This window comes from Scyliorhinus torazame, chromosome 4 (genome assembly GCF_047496885.1).
Source record: "Scyliorhinus torazame isolate Kashiwa2021f chromosome 4, sScyTor2.1, whole genome shotgun sequence".
Lineage (NCBI taxonomy): Eukaryota > Metazoa > Chordata > Chondrichthyes > Carcharhiniformes > Scyliorhinidae > Scyliorhinus > Scyliorhinus torazame.
The window spans coordinates 106,038,846-106,062,626 of NC_092710.1; the positions used below are offsets into that span (position 1 = coordinate 106,038,846).

The 23,781-nt window shown below is 44.4% G+C and overlaps 2 protein-coding genes across 4 annotated transcripts in view; both read right to left on the reverse strand.

Annotated features, from left to right (window-relative positions):
• The window catches only part of bag2 (BCL2 associated athanogene 2), a 43,379-nt gene extending 38,790 nt beyond the window's left edge, over window positions 1–4,589 (reverse strand). For both annotated transcript variants that reach the window (XM_072498408.1, XM_072498407.1), the window contains exons 1-2: window positions 4,349–4,589; window positions 665–774 (exon numbers count right to left, since the gene is read on the reverse strand). In XM_072498408.1, coding sequence (XP_072354509.1) covers window positions 665–774; window positions 4,349–4,470 — 232 coding nt within the window. In that variant the 5' untranslated portion in view covers window positions 4,471–4,589. The remainder of the gene's footprint in view (window positions 1–664; window positions 775–4,348) is intronic.
• Window positions 4,590–8,434: 3,845 nt separating this feature from the next.
• Window positions 8,435–23,781, reverse strand: part of znf451 (zinc finger protein 451) — a 103,383-nt gene continuing 88,036 nt past the window's right edge. For both annotated transcript variants that reach the window (XM_072498409.1, XM_072498410.1), the window contains exons 11-15: window positions 21,046–21,210; window positions 16,591–16,721; window positions 13,190–13,376; window positions 10,997–11,077; window positions 8,435–9,356 (exon numbers count right to left, since the gene is read on the reverse strand). In XM_072498409.1, coding sequence (XP_072354510.1) covers window positions 9,310–9,356; window positions 10,997–11,077; window positions 13,190–13,376; window positions 16,591–16,721; window positions 21,046–21,210 — 611 coding nt within the window. In that variant the 3' untranslated portion in view covers window positions 8,435–9,309. The remainder of the gene's footprint in view (window positions 9,357–10,996; window positions 11,078–13,189; window positions 13,377–16,590; window positions 16,722–21,045; window positions 21,211–23,781) is intronic.

The following is a 23,781-nucleotide window of genomic DNA, read 5'->3' on the forward strand; positions in this document are numbered from 1 at the left end:
GTGCTTTAAATGTCATATGGGGGGCTATCGTATATGGGGGAAATCCAATGTATAATTTTTGATTGTGTTCTTGTTTCTTTCTTTTTGTTGGGGGGGGGTTTGTTGAAAATCTGTTGAAAAATTTGAATAAATATATTTTTAAAAAAAGAATCGGAGGGAATACTTGAACGGACGAATTTGCAGGGCTGCAGGGAACGAGCAGTGAGTGGGACTAAGAAATGCGACACTGAAAGGCCTCCTAAAGTGCTGTATGATTCTATAAAATATTCAGCCATTTTAATGATGAATCTGGGGGGGGGGGGGAAGAAATTATTAATAGCAAATATGTATTGAAACAATGTGACTATCGAATGTCAGAGTCTTCTTTCTCGGGGTACAAGCTGAATCTAGACAAGAGTAAGTATTTTGTGGTGTCTCGGCTGGGGATGGGGGCAGGGGTGGGGGGGGGGCTGCCATTCCGTAGGGCAGGGACTCACTTTAGGTATCTGGGGGTGCAGGTTGCCCGGGAGTGGGGGGGGGGGGGTTCGCAGGTACAACATCTCTAGTTTGGTGGGGAGACTGAACAAAAAGTATTAATTCCAACTCATTTTGTTGCCCTGGAACCCCTCAATTCTGAAATCTTTTCACTTTGCATTTCAAGTAACAAAACAGGGTGCGGACTCACCATCACTAATGTGCTTCATGTCCTGGCTGTTCTGCACACTTTGGATCAGCTCCAATAGGGTCTCTTTCTCTTGCTCCATTGAAGCTGCTGCTTCTCGCAAAGCCTCTACCCTAAAAGGAAAATATCAACACTTTGAAGTGCATTAGGGGTGTGAGGATTGGCCTGGAGTCTTCAGGAATTGAAGATCAATATTCAGGACACTGCTGTGCACACTCCTGGAGTAAAATCATGGGGACATTAAAAAATACACCTTTTTTGTCATTTTCTTTGATAATTTCTCTTCACCAAATTTTGAAAATAGAGGCGGGGGAAGAGGGCTGTTGGATTGACTGTCAAGCATCATCCAATTGGGTAAGGAGTCTGTTTGCTTTCCAATTGGTGTAGGAAGGCCGTGCATCTCAAGGCTGGATGTGTTGGCCGGCCAATGACTGGAACGGGGGGGGGCAAGTCCTGTCTTGAAACCTCGAGGAATACACTTCATCACAGATGGGAATTCCAACAGAGAGGAGAAAGTCAATGATTCCAGTAACGTGTTCCGAGTACATCATCTTCCTGAATCATCTGAATCGTAAAGCACACGAGAAGACCAACGCGGCTCATCGTGTTTCTGCTGACTTTTTGGAAAAAATTATCCATTGCGTCATATTACCCCAGAATTTCCTCACAACCCTGCATCTTTTTCTAACGTACAAACAAGGAAGAAAATGCCCTTTGGCCCTTTGAGCCTGCTCCGCCATTTGATAAGATCATGGATGATCTGATAGTAACCTCAAATCTGCCCCCGATACCTTTCACCCTGTACTCACCAAAAGTCTATCCAGCTCTACTTTAAAAATATTCAAAGACTCTGCTTCTCCCACCTTTTCAGGAAGGATGTTCCAGAGACTCACAACCCTCTGACAGAAAGATTTTTGCCTCATCTCGGTTTTAAATGAGGGACCCCTGATTTTAAAAAAGTGACCCCTTGTTCTATATTCTCCCACAAGAGGAAATACTGGGGCGCGGTTCTCCCATGCCGCGCCGTATGAGAGAATCGCTGTTTGCGCCATTTTTTCCTGTGCCGCCGGTCCGAAGCCGGCAGGCGATTGTCCGAGGAGCGGAGAATCGGCGCCATTTGCGCTGGCCACGGGCCGCTGTCGGGCCGTCGATTCTCCGGCCTTGATGGGCCGAGCTGCCGCATGGAAACGGCAGAGTTCCCGCCGGCGCCGTTCACACCTGGTCTCTGCCGGCAGGAACTCTGCGCGAAGGGTTTGGGGGGGAGCGCTCCTTCACCGGGGGGGCCTCCGATGGGGTCTGGCCCGCGATCGGGGCCCCACCGATTGGCGGGCCGGCCTTTCCAGCCACGGCCCTATTTTATTACGCGGCCGGTCATCTGAACCCCCCACGCCATGTTGCATCGGGGCCGGCGCGCTGAGTAAGTCCTGTGGCGCCACTGCGCATGCGTGGGTTGGCGCAGTGCCCATTTGGCGCCGGGAGGAGGGGCTGGAGTGGCGTAAACCGCTCCAGCGCCATGCTGGCCCCCTGTGGGGGACAGAATCAGTATTCCCCGCGCCTGCTTCGCGCCGTCGTGAAATGCGACGGCGTTCACGACGGCGCGAACACTGTCTCCATTTCGGAGAATTGCGCCCACTATCTCCACAGTCACCTCTCACTCTTCCAAACTCCAGTGGATACGGGCAGCACGGTAGCACAGTGGTTAGCACTGCTGCGTCACAGCACCAGGGGCCCAGGTTCAATTCCCGGCTTGGTTCACTGTCCGTGCAGAGTCTGCACGTTCTCCTCGTGTCTGCGTGGGTTTCCTCCGTGTGCTCCGGTTTCCTCCCACAAGTACCAAAAGACATGCTTGTTTGGTGAATTGGATATTCTGAATTCTCCTTCCGTGTACCGAACAGGCAGCAGAATGTGGCAACTAGGGGTTTTTCAGAGTAACTTCATTGCTATGTTAATGTAAGCCTACTTGTGACACTAATAAAAATTATTAAATATTTTAATTATTCAATAAACAACAACATTCTACTAACTTTCCTATTACTTGCTGTACCTTTTTGGAAAGTTACTATTGAATCTGCCTCCAACACCCTTCTGGGAAGAGCATTCACAATACAGCAACTCACTGCGCAAAATAATTTTTATTTTGTCTGATTCTTTTACCAATTATCCTAAATCTGTGTTGTCTGGTCACTGACCCCTCCACCCACCATTTCTCCTTGTCCACACCATCAAAAGCCTTTATCATTTTGGACAACTGTACTAAATCTCTCCTTAGCCTTCCCTACTCAAAGGAAAACAATCCCAGCTTCTATGTGCTCTGCATTTTAACTCATGCATATTCTTCAATATAGAACAAAACCATCAATTGAAATAAATATTATTGTAAGCTAATCAAATCAATTGACGCAAAGAAATGTTCCACCGATTTATGCTGCAACCTCCTGTTACAGACATTCTGCATGTTGCGCCTTTTCTCATGGATTTGACCTCGGCCAAGGTAGCAGGACTTTAATAAGTGAAGTACTGAACTGCTACGTCTGATGAGATTGCCCTCCCCTTCTGCCTCAGTATAGGCAAATGTACAACCCTGTATGGAGGCAATAAATAGGAATGATGCAGAAATTCTCTCCGGCGTGTGTCTGGAACATTTGGTGGTATTTGGCAGCAGGGGTAGTAAGTTTTGGCTTGAGTCTACGCAACAACAAATTGCATCAGTTATTAGTGTGCATGCTTTACACAGGCAAATTGAAATGTTAATTGAAATGTAAGTTTACATTGATGTAAATGTAAAGTTACAAAGAACTTTGCAGTCTATATTATGCCTTACATTACCTTAAGATATCCTGAAGCTACGTAACAGGCAGTTAAGTTCTTTTTGCAACACTGAAACTTATAATATATGGAATGCAATTGTAAACAGAGTGCAGTGGGAGTAATTCAGGATATTGATTCTAAATAAAGAGGAATTGGGTTTAATTAATGAATAATTTACATCAATGCGACAAAATGTGGTTTCATGTTTGAACGGTTAAGAACTCTCAGTATGTACTCTAGTCCACACCTAGTGTCAATCCATTCCTGTGTATGTTTTGCATGAGTTATTCTCTCAATTATCTGAATTGTGTGACCTTTGATAAGGGAGTCACCCTCCTGCCAGTTTCACTCTGTCCAACCCATCCATGGTTTTGAAGACACCTATTAAACCTCTCCCTCCCCCTCCATGGTTTTGAAGACCCCCCCCCCCCCCCCCCGCCAAACCTTCTCTGCTCTACAAGAAGGAACCCGGTTGTTTAGATCTGGGATTGATAACGCTGCACCATTCATTGCTTGTTGCAAGATGAGAATATTCTTTGAATATTAAAAAACCGGGTGAGCTGTTAAGTGCATTGAATGAGAGTAGGTCTGGATCATTATGGGTCGACAGCACCTCAGTGACGGGGGGGGGGGGGGGGAGAGGGAGGACGGAAAAGTATTTCCTAAAAATAGAAAGTTTCTTTCCGATTCGTTAGAAGCCTATCCGGGCCGGCAAGACTATTTTAGGATTCCTGACAACGGGGTGGGGGTGGGGAGCAAATATAAATGCCAATAATTTTCCATTACAAATGATCATCAACGAGGGGAGGTGTCCCCCGTTTAACCGGCGTGTTTGTGTTTCTACATTGGCCGCTTTAAGGGACGTGACTGCTGTCCTACCTCAGCTCCAAGTTGTCGAGTGTTTCCAGTAAGTGTCCCGACCGGTCTGCCATAGACAGAGAGCGGAGGAACTTGTCCCCTGCATCGCTGTCTTTGGCCTGACTGACCTTCATTTGGGCCATGGTGTTGAGACGCTTCAGGCTGCTGTCTTGCCTTTTGCTCTCTCAGTTCTGCTGCTTTAATATCCCCCCCTTACCCCACCGCCTCTGAGACTTGTGGCTCCACTTGCTGCAGGATCTGTCCGTCACTTTGCAGGAGATGAAGATTTCCAAATAGGGTGAGGGACACCCCCCTCCCACTCCCTCCGTCCCTCCCTCCAGGGGCCAACCCTTCTTCTCAGGGGAAAGATCCAGAGCAGAGCCAAGCAGGACAGTCTTTAGATCTGATTTGTTCATACCCGATTCTGAATGCAAGTTGCATTTTCTCAAATTTTCACCGAACGAATTGTTGGTGGAGATTGGAAACGTCAGGTTTTTTTAAAAAAGTCCTTTCATTTCTCCCCTCTGAACCCACTGTTCCCCTCTCTTTCTTATTCTGTACCCGACTTCCTTCTCCAGAACTGTCATTCACTGGTGCAGAATTAGAGTATAATGTACAGGAGAAAAGGGTGCCGATAGGTTTGCAAGTTGGCTCTTGGTTGACTAGTCTCCCACTGGCTAAAAAAAACTTGCATTTATGTAGCACCTTTCATAGCCATTGAAACACTTTTGGAAGTTTCCTTACTGTTGTTACAACAGGAAATGCAGCAAGATCTCATTAAACATCAACGAGGAAAGGAGGAAGGTCGGGGCACTCTGCCTGAAATATACTTACATTTCAAGGAAGTATATTTAAAAATTTGCTACAATGGTTAGGGTTTACTGTGGTTCATTCCCATGAGGGGGGGGGGGGGAAAGAGAAGCTGATTGGCAGTGATTTAACTGATCACCACACCTCAGGCATGGGGCAAAGTTGAATATGGGAATATGGCCATTACGGGAATTGAACCCACGCTGCTAGCCTTACTCTGCAGCACAAACCAGCTGTCGTCCAGCCAAGTGAGCTAAACCAGCCCCATATGTATGATAGTGGGGTCCAGACGACTGACACCACTACCCCTTGTGATGAGAACCAGCTAAACATGTATTTTGCACATGTACCTCTTCAATCTATGAAGGTGGGCAGAGCGGACACAAAATGAGACTTGGTTCAAATGCTGTTCAGCTTTATTACATACAAAGCAAGAGTTACAATCAGATCCACTTAGTTCAAGTGATATCACTTGCCTTGGATAGAGTTAAGTTGTAAGCAGAGAGCTAAAACGAGTTCTTATTGAGTTTCTTCCCACAGACCAAAGATGTGCAGGTTAGATGGACTGGCGACATCTTTTTATTAAAACAGTAAAAAAATATATACAAGGCCAAACGGTGTAAATACTAATTTTGTGTTGGAGAAACAGGTTACCCTCCCCTCAGTACCAATGTACGGGGAAAGGGGTGGATACTCTGATTATTAAAACAGTTCACCACACATTTCTACAAAAATCAAATGGTACAAGCACTAAACTTTGTGCTAGAGAGACCTGATACTGGCCATGCTAAATTGCCCCTAGTGTCCCAACGATGTGGGGTAGGTGGATTGGCCATGAGAGCTAAAGCGAGAGTTCTTATTGCATTTTGGATTCTGCAATCTTGCTTAAGTGTTGAATGTCTGGAGAATCCCTGCGATGCAGAAAGAGGCCATTCAGCCCATCAAGTTTGCACCAACCACCCGAAAGAGCACAAATACCTAGGCCCACTGTCCCATCCTATCTCCACACATTGCTCATGGCCAATCCAAATCATTGGACACTAAGGGGCAATTTAGCATGGCCAGTCCACCTAACCTGCACATCTTTGGACTGTGGGAGGAAACTGGAGCACCCGGAGGAAACCCACACACACACGGGGAGAACGTGCAGACTCCACCCAGTCACCCACGGCCGGAATTGAACCCGGTTCCCTGGCGCTGTGAGGCAGCAGTGCTAACCACTGTGTCACCATGCTAACCATGGTGCCACAATGCTGCCCCTTGTATCTTGGAACAACAGGCTTTCCAACAAAAATAGGTGGCTCTGAAGCGGAAATGTAACAGCAATTACTTAGCCATGAGTGATTCAAGTATAATTGTCCTGGTGAGAATCATAAATGCAGGTAATGTCCACTAACTATAGTATAAAAAGATTATGGTTAATAAAAGCCATTCTTCAAAGAGATTAAGAACACGCAGGACGTCTTGTTTGAAGAAAGTAGCCTTGTGGTAAACAGCTACAACTGTTTACATCAATACGGTCTTCAAACGACTTGTGAACAGGGACATCATGAGGTCTTACCTGTGACATGTAACTTTGATGCAAGATATGGTGTTTAACAGTTCTTCAAAGAGCATGGAAGATAAAAGTTGAAGCCAAAAAGTCACTCTCTGATCTGCAATAAGCCAATCCCTCGAGCTCAGTGTCAAGTTTGTTCTGTACACTACATTATAAAGTGTATCATACTTACAGGAAATGTGTTTGATATCATAAAGGGTGGAAGTTGCCTGCTGACAGTGAACAAAGCAAAAATCACTGGGATGAAATATTTCTGGGATATATTTCGAGATGAATGCCCACACCTTACCAATGTTTACAGATGCGCCACAGAAAGCATCCTATCTGGCTGCATCACAGCCTGGTATGGCAACTGCGCGACCCAAGACCGTAAGAAACACTGCCTAGTCCATCAGGCAAACCCACCTCCCATCCATTGACCTCCCGCTGCCTTGGGAAAGTGGGCAGCATTATCAAAGACCCCTCTCACCCACCTGGGTTAATCTCTTCCAACCTCTTCCATCGGGCAGGAGATACAAAAATCTGAGAACGCGCACACTAACGGGTTCAAAAACAGCTTCTACCCCAGTTACCAGACTCCCTCTTATGGACTGATCTGATCTCTTCACACATATTCTCCACTGTGTAGTACTGCACTCCTGTATGCTTCACCCGATGCATAGCATCCCTCAAACTATGAGCCTCTGGTGACAGGCTCGCAACCCATTCCGGGTAAAAACTTGCGATGGAAACAGATGAAAGTCCTGCATCTTGTGCACCTTTATAACAACAATAAATGCTGGCCTAGCCAGCAACGCCCACATCCCTGGAATGAATTAAAAAAGGATTGGCCTCCATTACAGCCAGTAGATAAGATTTCACAATTACGCTTGGGTGACACACAGTGCCAGTCAGAGATGTCATCGCCTTTCAGGCGAGACCTTACTGAGGCCCAAACTTTCTTTCGGTGCATGTTAAAAGGTCTCAGTATACAACTTGAAATAACTGGAGTTCACTTTGGTATCCTGATTAATATTTATACCTCAACCAACATCAATACACAATAAATTTAATTACATTGCTGCATTTGGGAACCTGCTGTGTGCAAATTGGATGCTGCATTTCACACACTAAAATGACCACACTTCAAAAAATTCATCAGCTTGAAAGTACTTGGTGAGGACCCAAGATCAAAAACGGCACTACGTAAAAACAAGTTCCTTCATTTTCTAGTAAGGTAGAGGTTACTACTAGTGCCCTGGCTGAGATGAGTGGATTCAACACACAACAGGCACATTTACTCATCATTTATAGAATATGGGGATGATTACTGCACAGGCGGCCATTCGGCCCATTGTGTCTGTGCCAGCTCTCTACAACAGCAACTCACCTACTCTATTCCACTGCCTTTCCCCCAGAGCCTCTGCAAATTCTCTTCAGTTCTCTTTAGAAGGCCTCGTTTGATTCTACCTCTGCCGCACACTCAGGCAGTGCATTCCAGATCAACATCAAAGCCCACCGCCCACTGAGATATCAGGGGATCCATAATCTTCTCTCGTGTGTAAAGCCAAGAGGCAATCATGCTCGGTTGCTATGGCATTCTAAAGGGCGCCCATGATGGTGGAACATGAAAAACAGTTTGCATCAGAGTCGCTACTGTTTTTGTGTCACAGCAGTCCCCTTCCTGTTTAACTTGTGTTCGAGCAACCTGTATGTTAGGTTTTCGAGCTTCGGCAAAGATAAAGTGATTACACAATGAATTGGATTTCTTGCATTTTGTCTCCTTTATTGAAAATTAAAAGGTCAAAATATACAACTGGCTCATTGTTGAAATCTATAATAACTGTCCCCTCTGCTTGCCATGTTTGGCTTTTCACATTATGTGAATTATGGAGACAAATATTTAAAAAAATATATAACATGCATTTTTTTTTATGGTGGCAAATGTTCCAAAAACCAATTTCTTTTGATGTAATTTGATGAATTGGCTATCAAAATAACATTTTGCGTCCCGTTTTGTTTGATGTAACATGCTGCTTTTACCGTCGCAGAGTATTTACCTGTATCTGAGCTCAACTCCATGGCTGCACCCTCGAACAAACCCTGCCTAATCTTCTCCCTGCATGCAAAGATGGATAACGTTTGCTTCTGATCCCCAAGCACCATTTGTGCTTGGCTGCTATGGCATCCTAAAGGGTGGTGCCCATGACGATAGAACATGAGAAACTTTGTGGGGCTGTGAATGTTATGTTTGTGTCGGGCCAGTCCCCTTGCTAACAAACCCTTATGTTCTAAGCAAGCTGCCTCCATCAATTGCCATAGCAACCAGGCACTTGAACCTTGCGCATGTTTAAATGCACTCACTTTGGCTCCTCTCTGCCTCTGCTCTCCTGCCATGTAAAAGATGTCCTGTTCTTATTCCTCTCAGGGGCTGTGAAAAGCTCCATTGGATACCAAGCCGAAAGCAACATTTCTTCCCAGTGGCCAAGGTCTGGAAAAGAAAGCTCCGGCTCAAAAACAACGCTTGTGCACTTTTCCTTCCGTTCTCGAGGTTTGTTTTCCTCCTCTGCACTCTTGCCGATTTGACCTACTCCGGTTTTCATTTTCGCTCCTCCCTTCCACCTTCGCCCCTGAATCATTGTTCCTCCAGGCTTCGCAAAATGGCTTCTTCAATTTTGGCATCTGAAATAAATAACACAGGCATCAGGAAATTTTGCACTTTTGGTAAAATAGAACATTTGAGGCCATTTGCCTGTGCAGGCACTTTTAAAGAGCTAACCAATTAGCTCCACTCCCCTGCTCTTTCCCCTGCAAACATTTCCTTTCCGGAGCATTCATCCAATTCCCTTCAGGAAGTTATTGAATCCACCTTCACCATTCTGCCAGGCAGCACTTTCCAGATTGCAACTAAAACAAATTCCACTAATTTCATTGTTGATTACCATTAAACTGGTGTCCTCAGGTAACCCGTATTTATCAAAACCCTTCACAATGCCACAAAGATAGGTAGGGGGGTTAAGTTGTGAAGAGGACATAAGGAGACAACAAAAGGATAGAGGTTGGTTAGATGAGTGGGGAAAGATCTGGCAAACGGAGGACAATGTGGGAATACGTGAGGTTGTCCATTTTGGCAGGACAAGTAAAAATGCATCTTAGCCAAATGGGGAGAGATTTCAGAGCTCTGTAATGCAGAGGGATTTGGGAATCATATTGCATGAATTACAAAAGGTTAGTATGTAGGTACACCAAGTAATTAGAAAAGCTAATAGAATATTATCATTTATTATAAGGGGAATTGAGTACAAGTAGAGAGATTATGCTTCAATTATACAGGGGCATTGGTGAGACCACATTTGCAGGACTCTTATTTCAGGAAAGATGTAAATCCATTGGAAACAATTCAGGAAAGGTTTACTACATTAACACCTGGATGGGCAAGTCGCCTTAAGAGGAAAGGTTGGACAAGCGAAGCTCGTGTCTGCTGGAGTTTCGATGAGTAAGAGGCGACTTGATTTAAACATACAAGATTCTGAGGGGATTTGACAGGGTCGATGTGGAGAGGACGTTTCCTCTTGTGGAGAATCTAGAACCGGGGCCGATGTTTAAAAATAAGGATTCGCCCCTTTAAATGAGGAAAACATTTTTCTCCAAGGGTGGAGAGACTCTTCTCAAAAAGGTAGTCGAGGCAGAGTCTTTGAACATCTTTAAGTCTAAAATAGATCGATTTGTGATAAGCAAGGGGGTGAAAAGTTATTGGGGGCAGACAGGAATGTGAAGTTGAGGTTAAAATTAGATCAGCCATGGTCTTATAGAATGGCAGAGCAGGGTCGAGTTACCTACTCAACCCTGTATTACTCTCAATCTGCATCTCGATAAATTTGAACACCTCTATCAAATTGTCCCAGATAAATCTCTGTTCCTCTAGTCTCTTCACACAAACTGAAGTTCCTCATCCCTGGAACCATTCTTCAGCACCCTCTCCGAGGACTTGACAACTTTCCTAAAGCGTGGCGTCTAAAATTAAACACTAATATTCCAGCTGTGGCCTAGCCAACTCTCCGCAGATCCTAAACTCGGCTGGGTCATCATGGTGTGATTTTTCTCCAATCGCTGAAAAGGGATAATGTGTTTCAAGTCTTTGATAAGCCCCAGTCCCCCCTCTTTTTCTTGGCCTAGTGAATGATTGCTTTTATTCCTAACGTTCGGGGTTGGGCTTGAACAGAGAGAGCCAATAACTAGGCCCAAGATTCTTTTAAGAAAGACAGTGAAGAATGCTTCAGACAAAATAAAAAATAAACTATGAAAACAAAGAGAGCAAGCACCTTCATCAGCTGTTTCTTGCTTTTCCACAGCCTCTTGCAAGCTCAACACCAAGGTTTTCTGGAGAATATCATCTTCGCTATCTGGAACCCAGGAAAGAAAATAAAGTTAACAGTGTAACTACTGCAGCAGAGAGAGACCAAAGAGGAATAGGAACTGTTTAATACCTAACCAGACAGTGACAAACTTCCAGCTCTGTTCACTCATGCTTCATCAAAAGAGGGGAATGTTCCAACATCGTTCTAGATCGATTCGACATAAACTTACAAAAGGGAATCGGATAAATACTTGAAAAGGAAAATATTACAGGGCTATGGGGAAAGAGCGGGAGAAACTAATTGGACAGCTCTTTCAAAGTGCTGGCAGACGTGATGGACCAAATGGCCTCCTGTGCTGTCTGATTCTCTATCGTACTTCATAAATCAACACATTGCCAAGATGCAGACAGGAAATACCTGGGGTTCAGATACCGACACAGAATAATGACAGTAGAGCAACGGATGCCATTAAGCCCATCGAGCCGATGCTGGCTTTTTCAGACAGCAATCCATTTAGCCCATATCCCGAAATTCCTTTCTCCTTCAAGCGTTCATCCAATTCCCTTTTGAAAGTGACTACTGAATCGGCTTCCACAGCCCATTCAGGCAGAGCGTTCCAGATCACAATTGATGAAAACAAATCTCATGCCAACACCGATTCTTCTTAAATTTGTGTCCTCGCAGCCCATTTATTTACTCTCTATATCCTTCACGATTTCAAACACCTCCATCAATTATCCACTTCACCTTCTCTGTCCTAAGGTAAACAGCTCCAGGGGCAGTACAGTGGCGCAGTGGTTAGCATTGCTGCCTCACGGCGCCACGGTCCCAGGTTCAATCCCAGCTCTGGGTCACTGTCCGTGTGGAGTTTGCACATTTTCCCCGTGTTTGTGTGGGTTTCACCTCCACAACCCAAAGATGTGCAGGGTAGGTGGATTGGCCACGCTAAATTGTCCCTTAATTGGAAAAAATGAATTGGGTACTCTAAATTTACTTTTTAAAAAGAAAGAAAAAAAAGGTAAACAACTCCAGCCTCGCCAATAGCCTCAGGTAACATCCTTCATGGCCTTTTTTTTTTTGCGAATGGCTTAATCAGTTCTGTTTTGAAAACCAAGACAAGAAACACGAGCGAGAGATTTCTTTGCCGTCGGTCCATCAAAAAATACAACAATAATGACCGTCGACAACCAAAGCAAATATAAAACCACCATCCAGGAACCTTGCCCAAACACCAGAAAGCAGCCATCAGGATCACTGCCGCTTTGCTCACTTAATCAGTAACCTAGATACTAGATTAGAATCCCTGCAGTGCAGGTGGCCATTCGGCCCTTCGAGTCTGCACGGCCCTCTGAAAGTTACCCTACCGTGGTCCAATCCCCTGCCCTACTTCTTGTATTATGTTGTGGCAGGAACCAATTGTGTAGGGGGGCAGGAGATGCCCTGCTCAACCATGAATATTACAAACTGTGCAAGCACCGTTGGGATATAGCACCAAGTAGCTGGTACACATTTGGAGTCATTTTCCAGGCAACTTCCAAATTTCTTATCCTCTTAATTTATAATATAATGAAGTTTAGGATCTTGGAACTTATGCCCGAAAACTGGACGGCAGCAAAACAATGTTTAAATTGAGTTTTTCTTATATTTCACCCACCTACAGATAACTGGGCAGTGGGTCAGCTGTTAGTTAACCACACCGCCCGCTATCACCCCCTTGTGTCCTTTCATCATTTCTGCCCTCCGATCACAAACCTCTTCCCCTTTCGTTCTTTCTTCTCTGCCCTTGTATGTGTTCAACATATTTTTACATCTCTGACTTCTTCAGTTCTAACGGGAGCTCATCGACCAGAAACATCGACTTTCTCCACAGATTCTGCCAGAAGTACGGGGTGTCTCCAGCATTTTCTGTGCTTTCAGCCGTAGCTGCAGTATTTTGCTTTTGTTTTGGCCGGCTGCTTTTTAATTAAGCAATAATGGAGACGCCCGCACCTGCGGTTAGGATTTAAAAACCTTCAGAAAAGCATCTCAAAAAATTGCAGTAGTTGTCAAAAGTAAAACATTAGATCTAACGTCAAAGTAGGAATCATAGACGCATTTATTCCAGTTAAGCAGTGTCATGGATTTAGTCTTTCACTCATCTTATTGCTTCTGCCCCACCTTTCCCAATATCAGATATACTATTCAGTAAGGCACACATCAGCTCCCCTTCCATCTGGTGGGGGTTCAGAACGTGGCCCGGACGCATTGTTTTCTTCAACTGATTCTTCAGCTCCTCAAAGCCCTTGTCTCCAGAGAGCACGGTGAAAGGGATATGCTTGGGCAACTGTTCGTCCATACGCCCAGCCTGCAAATTAGAGAGCGGGACGGGGTAGATAGGACGAAGGGAAGGTCATAGAAGGAAGGCAAGGAATTAGAGAAGAGAAAGAGAACAAAGTAAAACGTTACATTTTTACCATTTGCCAATATTTCTATTCTCCAATGGCACAATTTAAATAGCACGATGTTCAAAGGGGCCACAGGAACAGAGCCCTCAGAGTTTATATATACACAGCCTTTGCCGGTTCAGGGGAAAGTGGTGAACAAAGCATACAGGATTCCTAGCTTTACAAATAGAGGAGCAGATTAAGAAATGAGCAAGATATGCTAAATCTTTATAAATCGGAGTCAGATACACACAGTACTGTCCAGGATTTTGACCCAGTGACAGTGAAGGAACAGCGATATATTTCCAATCCAGAATAGAGAGTGGATTGGAGGGGAACTTCAAGATGGTGGTATTCCCATGGATCTACTCCTTGGCCTTCTAGATGGCAGCAGTTGTGGGTTTGGAAGGTGCCATCTAAGGTTTGGCGAGTTCCTACAGTTCATCTTGCAGATGGTACATTCTGCTGTCACTATACAACGGTGGTGGAGTGGGTGGAATATTTGTGGAAGGGGTAGCAATCACACAAGTGGATAGCACAGTGGCTTCACAGCGCCAGGGTCCCAGGTTCAATTCCCCGCTGGGTCACTGTGCGGAGTTTGCATGTTCTCCCCGTGTCTGCGTGGGCTTCCTCCGGGTGCTCCAGTTTCCTCCCAGTCACTGCTTTGTCCTGAATGTTGTTGGAGCTGCACTCATCCAGGTAAGTCTAGAGTATTCCATTACACTCCTGACTTGTACCTTGTAGATGGTGGACAGGCTTTGGGAAGTCAGGAGGGGAGTTATTTGCTGCAGGATTCCTAGCTTTTGACCTGATCTTGTAGCCACAGTATTAATATGGCTAGTCCAGTTCAATTTCTGGTCAATGGCAACCTCCCAGGATGTTGATAGTGGAGGATAAAATCCTCAGCGAACATCCCCACTTCTGACTTTATGATGGAAGAAAGATCATTGATGAAGCAGCTGAAGATGGTTGGGCCTATGGCACCACCCTGAGGAACTCAGAGGTACATCAGAGATTTACTAAAATGGTACAAAGGATAAGAGACTTCAATTAATTTTAGACTGGAGAAGCTCGAGTTCTTCTGCTTGTAGCAGAAAAGATTCAGTGACATATCGAGGCCTCGGATAGTCACTAAGTTGAAACTGGCAGAAGGCCACCACAGACACAATGGACAAGTTTTTCCAGCCCTTCCCTGCCAGTGGACGTAATGACATCCCAACTCATTCCAGAATTTCGGAGCTGTTCCCTGCATTCCACTGCCCTTAGGTTTGCCGTCAGCCACAGATCTTTCCCACTTGGCATTTCAGTTTCGGAATCCTATGCATTGGATATCCTATATATAACAAATAGCACAAACTATTTCACAGTTTCCAGTATAAGCAAGGATGGAATGAGTAACGGGACCAATTGTTTTTTGTCCAATTATGATTATACAAGGCAATGACATAAGCAGAGCAAAAACAATTCCTGAAAATGTTGTCAAAAATACTAGGATAATTATGGATAAGGAAGGCCATTCGACCCATCTTAATTCATCAGCCTGAAGGTGACCTGCACTTTCCTCCTTTCCTCCATTGCAGAGGTCGGTTAACTCATGTGGCCAGATGGCTGGAGCATAATGCCCGTTATGGCTGTGGTACTTTATGGAGGCCTGCCTCCTTGTCCAGCCCCCAGTAGAACATACAGTGCAGGAGGAGGCCATTTAGCCCATCGAGTCTGCACCGACCCATTTAAGCCCTCACTGCCACCCCATCCCCGTAACCCAATAACCTCTCCTAACCTTCTTTGGTCAATAAGGGCAATTTATCATAGCCAATCCACCTATCCTGCACATCTTCTGACTGTGGAAGGAAACCCGAGCACCTGGAGGAAGCCCACGCAGACACGGGGAGAACGTGCAAACTCCGCACAGTGACCCAGCGGGGAATTGAACCTGGGACCCTGGCGCTGTGAAGCCACAGTGCTATCCACTTGTGCTACCGTGCTGCCCAATTACGTGGTGATGTCCAGCAAGCTATATATATATATATATAAAAAAAACAATTTGTGTGTCTCTCGCTAATGGAGTGAGCGGGGTTTATGCTTCCTCGTGGACTATGGTTTCTTAAATGATTGCAAGGATTTAACATCCATAACTCTATCTACCCCTTCATATGAACAGGTATGTAGAATCCAGAAAAGCCATGATCTCATCGAATGGTGCCGATCAGCTAAGTGGTCTACACCGGTTTCAAAGTTCACTTGGCATTGAGATCTCGTGGCACTATTTCAGAGAAGGGCATGGAAGTACTCCAGTATCTTGGTCAAAATGTTCATTCCTCAAACGGCACCCAAAACAGACCCTCTGGTCATTATTAGATTGCTACTGGTGGAATCTTGCCGTGCATAGAATGGACACTGCATTTCCTGCTTTAAAACAGCGACTGAACTGGAGAAGGTCTCCTTTAGCTGTGAAGTACTCTGGGATGTCCCGAGGCTTTGAAAGGGGCTATAGAAATGCAAGTTCCTTCTTCCGTTCGCCACTGATCTGCCAGTGGACGTAGTGATATCCCACTCATTCCATACTTTCTGAGCTCCTCCCTGCATCCCACTGGCCTTTACGTTCGTCGTCAGCCACAGATCTTTCCCACTTGTTATTTTGGTTTCGGAATCCAATGCATTGGTGTAAGTTGGTGGCCCTCAATCTTTCTCTCATCCCTCAACACAGGCAGTTGCCCTTTTTTATTCTTTCATCCATCCCCGGTTACCCATCAAGCTGAGTGGCTTGCTCGGTCATTTCACAGGGCAGTTAACAGCCAACTCTGACTGACGCTGTGGAGCTGGAGTCACATGCAGGCCAGACCAGGTAAGGATGGCAGAGGACAAGAGAGAACCAGGTGGTTGTTTACACCAATTGATGATGGTCACCATTTTCTGGCTTTATATTCCAGTTTCATTATTAATTCATTGGAACGTAAATTCCACCAGCTGTCGTGGTGGGATTTAAACCCGTGTCCTCCAGAGCCTGGGCTTCTGGATCACTAGTCCAGTGACATTAACACTACACCACAGTCTCGCCCCATAGCCACTATCTATAGCCAATGATTTGTATAAAAGAACCAGGTTTTGTTTCTAACAAAAGCAAAGAACACAAACATGCATGCAGATGGCAAAATCAGCCGCATCCTTCCTAGTACTGCATCGTGGATGAAGGAAAAAACATCCGGTGTTGACAAGAAAATTGTAGACCGGACAGTTTTCTGGTTGTTTCCAATGATTCTTTCCACCTGAAAAAAAACCACATTGAAAACAATGGTGAATTGCAGAACAATACCAGGATATTTAAAAAAAAACACACACACAAGCCAAGGAAAAGAAAAGGATTCAGAGGTTCACCCATCTCGTAATGCAGCTGATTTTGTACATCTCGGATACGAACGCTTGCAAACCAAACGGGCAACACTACTTCTTCCCCTACCGTGCATTTCAATCTCATCTCCATCAAGTTCAACATTTCCTTCCCGTTCACCCTAACCTGGTCCGATTTATTTTAACGTACCACGGTGGCTTTAACTGAAGGGTATATTAACTGAAGGATATAACATTAGTGGGGTGGAGAGAAAATACGGTTAACATTTGCACAGAAGGGACAGAGCAGAGTTGACTGGTTTTCGGGTACTTGGAGATGTCGCACAGGAGGCTTCCTGAGTGTCAGGTTTTGTTAGATAACACTCCTGTCATACGCCTTTGGATGTTACTACATTAAAAATGCTATATAAAAGCAAGTGGCTATTGTGCATTAATGATTTGCATACAAGCCCAGAGTGAGCAAATGTCAAAAGTTGCAGATTATCCCAAAACAGGAGCTGCAGTTACCTGAAGGAATCTGCAACGGGTATTGATAACCACGTGGAATGGGGCAAAAAGCAGGAGACAGCATTCAATTCTAAGTGAAAGGTGATATGTATTTATAGGTACAATATAAACAGGAGTAACAACACGGCGACTGAAAGTAAATGGAACAGAGATTTACTGGTTCATGTCTACAGTGGAATTAATGTCAGCCTTGTCTCAGCATATAGAACTCTCGCCTCAGTCAGAGATTGTGGGCTGCACTACAGGACTTGAGCCTGACAATCGAGGCTGTCACTCCAATCCAGCACTGAGGGAGTGCTGCACTGTCGGAGATGTTGTCGTACAGATGAGACATTAACCAGAGGCCTCTCATTCGGGCTTAAAAGAGTCTGCATCATTATTTTGAAGATGAGGAGATTTGACACTAGTGTCTGCCCAATATTCATCCCTCGGACAATATCACAAAATGGTTATACTAATAATCTTTATGATTGTGACAAGTAGACTTATATTAACATTGCAATGAAGTTATTGTGAAAATTTGGTCAGCATTATTATTGTCGTCTGTCGGAGTTTGCTGTGCACACAATTGGCTGCACCAATTCCTATAATGTAAGTGTCTACACTTCAAAAAGTACTTCAATGGCCATGAAAAGCACTATATGAATTCAAATCTTTAATTTCACCCAATGTTTATGAGGCTGTAAAACAGTCAATCAAATTATCACAAGTACAGAATTATTTAAAAAACATGCGGTAATAATGATTCAATGGTAAACCATAATTAGCGACACATTTAAAGAACAGTGTTAGACCAGGAAGGATATTGCCAATACACAAAGGTGCTGTTTGGTATGAGGAAATACCAATATGGTGAAAGGTCGGCAAAACTGAGGCTTTGTCAGAGTGCAGGTTATTTTTATTCCTTCATGGCAAGGCCAGGATCTGTTGCTCATCCCAAATTACCCCTTGAACGGAGCGTCTCACTCAGCCATTCCACAGGGTAGTTGTGGGGAGGCAATGGTGCGGTGGTATTGTCGCTGGACCATCAATCCAGAGAAATCTGCCGTCCTCCCCTGGTCTGGCCTGCATCTAACTCCAGACCCATAGCAATGTCGTTGACACTTAACTGCCCGCTCATGGGCAATTAGAGATGGGCAATAAATGCTGGCCCAGCCAGCGACAACCCACATCCCACGGATGAATTTTAAAAATGTTAAGAATGGGCCCAGGTACACATGTAGGTCAGGACGGCAGATTTGCTTCCCGAAAGGACATTAGAGTGAACCAGATAAGTTTCATGGTCATCAGGCTTTTTTTTTTTAAGTTCCAGATATGACATGGTGGGATTTGAACCCATGTCCCCAGACCATTAGCCTGGGCCTCGGGATTACTAATTTAGCGATATTACCACTACTCTACTGTCTTCCCGAACCAGTACAAGAGAAAGAATTTAGGCAGCAATCACGTCTGAGTTAGAAGGTCAATGCAACACTGGCGGAAGTGCCGTATTTTGAATGTAACTTCAAATCAAGGCAATCTGTCCTCAAAAGTGGTTATAAAAGATCCTATTGAGCCCATTCAGCTCTCATAGATTCATAGATTCATAGAATTTACAGTGCAGAAGGAGGCCATTCGGCCCATCGAGTCTGCACCGGCTCTTGGAAAGAGCACCCTACCCAAGCCCACACCACCCTATCCCCATAACCCAGTAACCCCACTCAACCAACACTCAGGGCAATTTTGGACACTAAGGGCAATTTAGCATGGCCAATCCACCTAACCTGCACATCTTTGGACTGTGGGAGGAAACCGGAGCACCCGGAGGAAACCCACGCACACACGGGGAGAACGTGCAGACTCCGCACAGACAGTGACCCAGCCGGGAATCGAACCTGGGACCCTGGAGCTGTGAAGCAATTGCGCTAACCGCTATGCTACCGTGCTGCCCTGGTGTCCAAGCCAATATTTACTGGATATGTATTTGAGAGGATTGATTTGTAGGGATATTGGGAAATAGTTGTGATGTGAGATATTCAGAGGGCCGCCACAGGAACAGTGGCTCATATTTACAACAGAGAAAAGGAATATCAAGGATGCGAAAATCCACTCCCAGGGTTTGCATTTGTGCCAGAAACACAAAACTCAAAATTGGATAGGTGAGGGATTGAAATGGGATGAAAAGAATAGGAGAACAGCGAGCATAAGATGTGGCTAGATAGAACTACTCACTTATGTTGAGGATAAACAAGAACATAAGAAGTGAATGCAGAAGTAGACCATGCAGCCTGCTTGGTCATTCAACCTGATCAAGGTTGATCTTGTGTGTTCGGAATTTGGGAAATTAACAGGGTTAACAGTAATCCAGAGATGAAAACAAAATAACAGACAAGTTAACAAGACTAGCAGGCGTCTAGAGGAATAATGAGATGTGAATTTTCCCAGTAACGAGATTAGCAGGCATCTAAAGACATTGAGGTGCAAACGGTCCTATCAGAAACATGGTTCACCAGAGATCAGTGGGGCTATACCAATGCTAAAAGGCAAGGAATTTGACAGATGTAGAGAGCCAAATCCACAGGGTAGGATATAAAAGAGGTTGAACAGTATAACTGCTAGCACCTTCATTGGAGAAGCAGGCTAGTTCTCATCCAACAGTCAGACAGGCCAGTTTCACACAATCCAAGCCACGGAAGCCTGTTCCATCTAACATTTAGAAGCCACAGCTTCTCCTTTCAAAGGCGTAACTTTGTGCCTTCGCTGAACCAGGAAGAGATGTTTTCCGGAATTAGTCAACTAAGCAGCATTGTGTGGTAACTATTAGCTGGATTTGACCTGTATAGAGTTACTAAAATAGGATGTTGCTTGGGAAAGGGTGTGTATCAGTATATTCGTCTTTTGTCATGAGTTTTCTTTCTTTTACTTTAATAAATATTCTTTACTAATTGTTTATGCAATGACTGGCCTGGCTCCTCACTAGGTTGTACATTGTTCCTCACATTATTCTAAAACAACTATGCACCACTAAGAACCAGTTTTTCAAGTTATCCTTTCGGGGTTTTGAGACACTCTCACAGGTACCATCATGGGGTTCTTAACACTCGGGCTTCAACTCCATTTTCCTACCCACTCTGCCTTTTTTTAATTTCCAGAACAATTTCTCCTCTCTCTGCTTCTAAGGGACCAATATTTACTTTAACTAATCTATTCTTCTTTTTCTACTTATATACTTGTAAAAACTCTTACACAATCTGTTTTTATATTGCTGGCTAGTTTAGTCCATTATTATAATTTTTACCTTTTAAATCAAATTTTTGGTGGCTCTCGTTTCTTCACCATCCTTAACTTCCTTAATAAGCCACGGATGTACTTTTCTCGCTGAGCTTTTGTTGTTCAGTGGAATGTACGTTTGATGAACATTTTGAATTATTTTATCAGCACACCTTTTAGTCTATTTACCCAATTACCTTAGTCAGTTCTCCCTTTTTATCCAACTAATTGGCTTTAAGTTGAAGGTGCTTATCGGTCACTGGAGAACGTCATTTTCAAACTAATGTGGAATTCGATTGTATTATGATCACTATTTCCCAGTGCATCTTTTACTATGATATTACTAATTAACCCTGCCTCAAGGGCTGTCAACAAGGATAGGCCAAATGGTCAGCTACTGTGTTGTAACTCCCATATATTTTTCAGGCATACCCATAATCCAAGACAATTTAAAAAAAAAACTAAATTTCAAAATATTGAACGAACCTTGAAATCCCCAGAAAAATGTTCCTTGATTAAGATGTCCTGGTAAATGGTTGAAAAAACCCGCCCAATTATCCAAGTCGATGAAAACAAGGTGAGTCATTGTGCGGAGCAGGTCTAAGTCGGGTAACTCTATGTCTTCTTCCTGGTTTATAGTTTCCTTTTGTACTAGTTCGGGAAAGAGAAAAAAAAACCAGGCACAAAAGTTATTAAATTGTTGCAACGTTACAACTTCAATAAGTCCTTTGAATAAAATACGAGTACACTAGACTGTACCAAGAAGCACCACATTTATACCAAATAGACAGGCCTTACTGAGAAAATAAATATATATTTTTTAATTTTTAAGAGTACCCAATTCATTTTTTCCAATTAAGGGCAATTTAGCGTGGCCAATCCACCCAGCTTGCACATCTTTGGGTTGTTGGGCGAAACCCACGCAAACATGGGTAGAATGTGAAAACTCCACACGGACAGTGACCCAGAGCCAGGATCGAACCTGGGACCTCGGCGCCGTGAGGCAACAGGGCTAACCCACTGCGCCACCGTGCTGCCCTTACTGAGACAATAATGTTGTATAAACAATGTACATTATTGATACACAGATGCTATGCTTTATCTTGCTCTTCCTGTCTGTCTCTTTTCTTTCTCTCCAAATGTATTCTTTCTGTTCCTCTCTTTATTCCTCCTTCTGTACGGGATTTGACTAATTTACCCTACAAGTTCTTCTCTTGTCATCTCTGTTTCTCAATCCTTAAACCTCACTGGTTAAGGGGCAAACTGTTGGTTCCACCTTTCCCGAAGGTCCCAGATGCCCCATTGCCATCCCTGCACCTTTATTAGCTCACACTGTGCAAATTACAGAGCGAAAGGACGAGGGACGAGTCGAACTAATAGGGTAGTATTTGCCTCTCCAGCAAGATCCTGACCATTGTTATCAAGTGCATCCATAATGGATTGTTTAAGGAACAGACACCAAGGATAATGTTAGCCCAACCCATCCACACAGTGGAGTGAGTTATCAGGTGGCTGAGACACATACATCCAGCATAATAGATGAGCGGGGGTGGGGGGCATATTAAATATACTTTTTCAATAATCTTTATTGTCACAAGTAGGCATACATTAACACCACAATGAAGTTACTGTGAAAGGCACCCAGTCGCCACATTCTGGCGCCTGTTTGGGTACACAGAGGGAGAATTCAGACTGTCCAATTCACCTAACAGCACGTCTTTCGGCACTTGTGGGAGGAAACCAGAGAGCCCGGAGGAAACCCGCACAGACACAGGGCGAACGTGCAAACTCCACACAGTGGAGACAGTGACCCAAGTCGGGAATCGAACCTGGGACCCTGGAGTTGTGAAGTAACAGTGCTAACCACTGTGCTACAGTGATCACTCCTTCATGTTTGGAAAGAGTTAAAAGTTCTAACAACTGGAAGCAGTGAAACCTTTGGACAATTAATTCCTGCACAAATCCAGGCTTGACACGTAGAATGAAACTTCCCCAAAGTGACCTGGTCTTTTACACAATCCCCTTGATTGTGCTTGAAGCATTTTCCACTGTATTTAAATAATGTATTTGAAATTTCAATTTAATTCAGACTGTACAACAAATGGAAATCAGGAGGATGTACTTTTCCTTTTAAAAAAAAAAAACTGGTGAAGAAACATTTTGGTGTGTGCCCGCCCGGTGTGGTTGCATTTAAATGGAAACTAAATGAACACACAAGAGTAAAGGCAGCATGGTTTTGTGAAGGGGAGGTCGTGTCTCACTAACTTGATAGAGTTTTTCGAGGAGGTCACTAAGATGATTGATGCAGGTAGGGCAGTGGATGTTGTCTATATGGACTTCAGTAAGGCCTTTGACAAGGTCCCTCATGGTAGACTAGTACAAAAGGTGAAGTCACACGGGATCAGGGGGGAGCTGGCAAGGTGGATACAGAACTGGCTAGGTCATAGAAGGCAGAGAGTAGCAATGGAAGGATGCTTTTCTAATTGGAGGGCTGTGACCAGTGGTGTTCCACAGGGATCGGTGCTGGGACATTTGCTGTTTGTAGTATATATAAATGATTTGGAGTAAAATGTAACTGGTCTGATTAGTAAGTTTGCAGACGACACAAAGGTTGGTGGAATTGCGGATAGCGATGAGGACTGTCAGAGGATACAGCAGGATTTAGATTGTTTGGAGACTTGGGCGGAGAGATGGCAGATGGAGTTTAATCCGGACAAATGTGAGGTAATGCATTTTGGAAGGTCTAATGCAGGTAGGGAATATACAGTGAATGGTAGAACCCTCAAGAGTATTGAAAGTCAAAGAGATCTAGGAGTACAGGTCCACAGGTCATTGAAAGGGGCAACACAGGTGGAGAAGGTAGTCAAGAAGGCATACGGCATGCTTGCCTTCATTGGCCGGGGCATTGAGTATAAGAATTGGCAAGTCATGTTGCAGCTGTATAGAACCTTAGTTAGGCCACACTTGGAGTATAGTGTTCAATTCTGGTCGCCACACTACCAGAAGGATGTGGAGGCTTTAGAGAGGGTGCAGAAGAGATTTACCAGAATGTTGCCTGGTATGGAGGGCATTAGCTATGAGGAGCGGTTGAATAAACTCGGTTTGTTCTCACTGGAACGAAGGAGGTTGAGGGGAGACCTGATAGAGGTATACAAAATTATGAGGGGCATAGACAGAGTGGATAGTCAGAGGCTTTTCCCCAGGGTAGAGGGGTCAATTACT